We start from the raw sequence: 6,000 nt of genomic DNA, 5'->3' as shown, positions 1-6,000 counted from the left end.
GGTGCACCACAATGGAAAATAAGTCCAGAGAATCCAGGTCTGCAGTGTAGCCTCTAGGAACTGAAGTGTAAAACCATACAGGCAAGGCACTGAGCTGGCTTCTCCAGTCTCCTCCTGGTCAGAGGAAGGTTTCATGCTGAGGAAAGGCCTGAGCTAGCTGTCTCTTTCTCTCTCAGAAGGCTGGTACACCGTCATCCAACTGGCTCCCTGGTCAGAGTATTCCCATCTCAGCCACTTCTTCTGGTCACTCGTGCAGTCTGGAAGAGTCTCCTTCTAAACACTGAGTGCCCCCTTTCATACAGTTTCTAGATGAACTGGAAACCTTCTAGTGGGAGGGGTGGAGTGGAGAAGCAGAGCCTAAACGGAAACAATCTTGTAATTTCAATCTGTAATTGACTTGTGTACAGTTTCAATACAAGTCTACGGGAATGACCAAGCAGTTTTTCCAGAAATAAACAACAGAACTAAAACCAGACAGTCAGAAGGTCAGTTCGTGATGTCTCCCTCCAAAACTTCGCATTTTCCGGTATAGTAACTGTGGAAGATTTCTAAATTCTCAGTAAAAAAAGATAAAAAGTCCCAAAGTCTCTCAGTATTAGCTGGCTGTGCATTAACCCTTTCAGCAGTGCTGCTAAAGTGTAATGACAGATATAAGACAATAAACATATAAAATGCAATTCAACAACAGTATGTGTAAAATAACTACATAAATCATAGTGCAAGTTAACCCTTCCAAGTGCACTTCATCGTTTTGCATAGTAAGCAACAGGCGCAAATGTCCACAGACAGCTACAGTCCTGTAATGTTTCTGACTTCTGACAGAAGAGGCACTGGACAATTGGGTGTCATGTCTATCATCTGTGTACTGCAGTGCACAGTGACATTTCCCTCTAGTCTGCTCCTCGCCGCTGGACAGGCGCGACAGGGACAGCCTTACGGTTGCTGTGAGACGCTGGGGTCCTGTCAGTCCGGACCGGAAGTGTCGCACGCATGTTGGGCTGTGGACTCGGGTGGAACCTACTTAAAGCAGAGGAGGTAGGGAGGACCCAAATTTGGAGTCGGCACCGTGTGTGTGGTAGTGTGCGGTACAGGGCCGCTCGGTAGAGCACGTACGAGTGACACTGACGCAGGCGGAGCGCGCACCTGAGGGATGAGGAGACCCCTGTAGAGGCTTATGAGAAGGTTTAGTGATACCCCGGCGCGTGCAGGGTGTGGTGCACGTAGCTTATACCCAGAGACTGGTTCGGCGGATGAATAAACTGCACTGGGTTGTGATAGCACTGATAAGTAGTTCCGGAGGTAATACGTGGACCAGGGGTCTGCATAGTCTCCTGAGTGAGGAGACCGCTGACGGGGAGAATAACGTGCGCGTGTTGTGTTCTGGGTGCCGGTAAACGTAATATAGGAAGGAGGAGCAGCGGAGAACGCCCCCTAGCGGAGAGCACCGGACGATTGGCGCTGGGAGTCGGAGAGAAAGTTGCTGCTGAGCCATGTCCCTGTCTGAGCTCGTGTCCGGATGGGACGCCTCCGTGGGCTACTCGGTTTTCCTGGCCTGTGTGGTGGTGACGGTGGGTTGGCTGTTCCGCCTGGCGAAGCGGATTCTCCGGAGACAGTCCCCGGCACAGCCCGGCATGGAGATTCTGTCAGGTGAGGAGACGTGGCCTGTGTGTCTGTTGTGTTTACTAACGCACATGCATGGCTGCTGCCTCCCTGGAGCATGGCTCAGCTGCTCACCACTAATCTGCCCCTACAGCTACCTGTCAGCTGCCCTTAGTTTTCATAGCACCCAATCACAGCTCGCCTTTCAGTTCTGAAGCTGCTCTGTGATTGGCTGGTGAGTCTGTCAGTTTGCAGCATTTCCTTGAAGATTGTAGGATAGAAATGGCCATTAAAGGAGTTCTACGGTAGCTGGAGCTTTAGTATCTAAAAAAACACAAAAACTTCTTCCTTACCCACTGCTCTGTTCCCTGCTGTCACATGCCGTTCATAGTTTCCATGACTGCTGAAGCCAGTCACTGACCTCAGTAGTCAGGTGCTGTTTATGCACACATGACTGCTGTGGCCTGTGATTGGCTGCAGTGGTCACGTGAACCGTGAATGTGACCCCCATCACTAGAGCATAAAGCATACCTTTCTTCTTTTAAAAAAAATATATGCTAATGAGCAAAAGGAGCACTCTGAGGCGGACTTATGTCTTCCGAGCACTGCTTCTGCGACGCCCATGTAATTATACTGCTGCCCTTATTCTAATAATCATCCCCCCCCCCCCCCAAATCCCTTTGACTGACAGTGCTAGACCCACTGGTCTAGCGCTGAGATCCTGCCCACTGGCATCTGACTGTGCATGTGCACTAGAGGAATTCACTAGCCAAGAGCAACGGAAAAAGTCCAGTGTGCATGCACTGTCATAGATGAGCGGGATCTCAGTGCTAGACCAGTGGGTCTAGCGCTGTCAGTCAAAGGAATTGGGGGCGTGAGTATTAGAATAAGGATGGCAGTATAATTACATGGGTGTCGCAGAAGCAGTGCTCGGAAGGCATATGCCTGCCTCAGAGTGTTCCTTTTGCTCATTAGCCTATTTTTAAAATTAGATTTCCCTGCCAAACCGGTCCTAATAGAAGAAAAAGCAAGGTATGCTTTTTGTCAGTGTTATCAGCCCTACCTGGCTATATGCCAAGTAGGGTATGCTTGCTCCAGATGACAGAGCCTCTTTAAGGCTGGCACTGAATATTTTAAAGATGAGTAAGGCCTCTTTCACACAGGCGTTTCTGGGTCCACTTGTGAGAGCCCTGAATGGATCAGTTCAGCCCCAATGCATTCTGAATGGATAAGGATCCCTTCAGAATTCATCAGTTTGGCTGCGTTTGGTCTCCGTTGCGTTTTTTAGACGGTCACTAAAATGTGGACCCAAACGGATCCGTCCTGACTTACAATGCAAGTCAAGACGGATCTGTTTTGACTTAGACTTTTTTTTTTGAATGAGTAATGCAAATGGATCCGTAATTAACGGATACAAGCGTTTGCATTATTGGTGCGGCTCCGTCTGTGCAGATACAAGACGGATCCGCACCAATATAGCTCTGTCTATTGTGCAGTGAATAGAGCTGGTTACTGCAGCACTACTCCCACTGGAGTGAATGGGAACAGTACAGCAGCAACCAGCTCCATCCTCTACACAACAGACAGAGCTGCTCTTGATCCTGGAGTTAGCCCGTCAATATAAAAGGACCAGAAAGATCCTATTACTGTATAGAGAGTAAAGTTAAATACGAATTGGGAAAGGTTTGCTGATTAAATTATGCCAGAATTCTGCTGCATATACGCACTTTAGGGTTTGGCTGCACGGTGACGTGTCGTGCAATGAATTTCATTGTTGTCTTTATGGGGTATGCTGTGATTGCAACGCAACAGAAGAAAAGTCAGATTTTTCTGCAACTGTTGTTTGTTGCAAGATGTGGCATGTCCCATAGCGACACCATTGATATACACAATATCACGCAACATGTCGCCATACCCCTTTGTGTTGCACAACACATGTGGCCATGTAGCCGGACCCTTAGGTCTGATTCACACAACTGTCTGGTCCGGGAAACGCGTTGTGTTTCTCCCTGAGCGACCGTAGCTCCCCAGGCCCAAACTGACTGTATAGGCTCATTCACACGACGGTATATTTGTGCCTGCATCCGTTTCGCATACAGCCAGTATCTGTTTTGCGGATCTTCAATTTGCCGACTACAAAAACAGGTCGTCTGAGTGAGCCCTGTCATACAGATTTAACCACTTCAGCCCCGCTAGGTGAAACCCCCTTCATGACCAGAGCACTTTTTACACTTCGGCACTACACTACTTTCACCGTTTATCGCTCAGTCATGCAACTTACCACCCAAATGAATTTTACCTCCTTTTCTTCTCACTAATAGAGCTTTCATTTGGTGGTATTTCATTGCTGCTGGCATTTTTACTTTTTTTGTTATTAATCAAAATGTAACGATTTTTTTGCAAAAAAATGACATTTTTCACTTTCAGCTGTAAAATTTTGCAAAAAAAACGACATCCATATATAAATTTTTCGCCAAATTTATTGTTCTACATGTCTTTGATAAAAAAAAAATGTTTGGGCAAAAAAAAAATGGTTTGGGTAAAAGTTATAGCATTTACAAACTATGGTACAAAAATGTGAATTTCCGCTTTTTGAAACAGCTCTGACTTTCTGAGCACCTGTCATGTTTCCTGAGGTTCTACAATGCCCAAACAGTAGAAAAACCCCACAAATGACCCCATTTCGGAAAGTAGACACCCTAAGGTATTCGCTGATGGGCATAGTGAGTTCATAGAACTTTTTATTTTTTGTCACAAGTTAGCGGAAAATGATGATGATTTTATTTTTTTTATTTTTTCTTACAAAGTCTCATATTCCACTAACTTGCGACAAAAAATAAAAAATTCTAGGAACTCACCATGCCCCTCACAGAATACCTTGGGGTGTCTTCTTTCCAAAATGGGGTCACTTGTGGGGTAGTTATACTGCCCTGGCAATTTAGGGGCCCAAATGTGTGAGAAGAACTTTGCAATCAAAATGTGTAAAAAATGACCGGTGAAATCCAAAAGGTGCACTTTGGAATATGCGCCCCTTTGCCCACCTTGGCAGCAAAAAAGTGTGACACATCTGGTATCGCCGTACTCAGGAGAAGTTGGGGAATGTGTTTTGGGGTGTCATTTTACATATACCCATGCTGGGTGAGAGAAATATCTTGGCAAAAGACAACTTTTCCCATTTTTTTATACAAAGTTGGCATTTGACCAAGATATTTTTCTCACCCAGCATGGGTATGGGTATATGTAAAATGACACCCCAAAACACATTGCCCAACTTCTCCTGAGTACGGCGATACCAGATGTGTCACACTTTTTTGCTGCCAAGGTGGGCAAAGGGGCACATATTCCAAAGTGCACCTTTCGGATTTTGCAGGGCATTTTTTACACATTTTGATTGCAAAGTTCTTCTCACACATTTGGGCCCCTAAATTGCCAGGGCAGTATAACTACCCCACAAGTGACCCCATTTTGGAAAGAAGACACCCCAAGGTATTCCGTGAGGGGCACTGCGAGTTCCTAGAATTTTTTATTTTTTGTCGCAAGTTAGTGGAATATGAGACTTTGTAAGGAAAAAAGAAAAATCATCATTTTCCGCTAAATTGTGACAAAAAATAAAAAATTCTAGGAACTCGCCGTGCCCCCCACGGAATACCTTGGGGTGTCTTCTTTCCAAAATGGGGTCACTTGTGGCGTAGTTATACTGCCCTGGCAATTTAGGGGCCCAAATGTGTAAGAAGTACCTTGCAATCAAAATGTGTAAAAAATGGCCTGCGAAATCCGAAAGGTGCCCCTTTGCCCACCTTGGCTGCAAAAAAGTGTCACACATGTGGTATCGCCGTACTCAGGAGAAGTTGGGCAATGTGTTTTGGGGGGTCATTTTACATATACCCATGCTGGGTGAGAGAAATATCTTGGCAAAAGACAACTTTTCCCATTTTTTTATACAAAGTTGGCATTTGACCAAGATATTTTTCTCACCCAGCATGGGTATATGTAAAATGACACCCCAAAACACATTCCCCAACTTCTCCTGAGTACGGCGATACCACATGTGTGACACTTTTTTGCAGCCTAGATGCGCAAAGGGGCCCAAATTCCTTTTTAGGAGGGCATTTTTAGACATTTGGATCCCAGACTTCTTCTCACACTTTCGGGCCCCTAGAAAGCCAGGGCAGTATAAATACCCCACATGTGACCCCACTTTGGAAAGAAGACACCCCAAGGTATTCAATGAGGGGCCTGGCGAGTTCCTAGAATTTTTTTTTTTTGCATAAGTTAGCGGATATTGATTTTTTTTTTTTTTTTTTTTTCTCACTTTCCGCTAACTTAGGACAAAAATTTCAATCTTTCATGGACTCAATATGCCCCTCACGGAATACCTTGGGGTGTCTTCTTTCCGAAATG

At 45.5% G+C, this 6,000-nt stretch overlaps 1 protein-coding gene across 2 annotated transcripts in view; it reads left to right on the top strand.

Moving 5' to 3' along the window:
• The first annotated feature begins 973 nt into the window (after positions 1-973).
• The window catches only part of ANKLE2 (ankyrin repeat and LEM domain containing 2), an 88,598-nt gene continuing 83,571 nt past the window's right edge, over positions 974-6,000 (top strand). The window contains exon 1 of one of the 2 annotated variants that reach the window (XM_044275592.1): positions 974-1,035. Coding sequence is in view for 1 of the 2 variants with exons in the window: in XM_044275591.1 (XP_044131526.1) it covers positions 1,491-1,647 (157 nt within the window). In the remaining variant the exon portion in view is untranslated. The other variant, XM_044275591.1, reaches the window with a different exon arrangement.

The sequence above is a fragment of the Bufo gargarizans genome, chromosome 1 (genome assembly GCF_014858855.1).
Source record: "Bufo gargarizans isolate SCDJY-AF-19 chromosome 1, ASM1485885v1, whole genome shotgun sequence".
Lineage (NCBI taxonomy): Eukaryota > Metazoa > Chordata > Amphibia > Anura > Bufonidae > Bufo > Bufo gargarizans.
The sequence above is the reverse complement of the archived record's forward strand: the minus strand, read 5'-3'. Positions and strand labels throughout refer to the sequence as shown.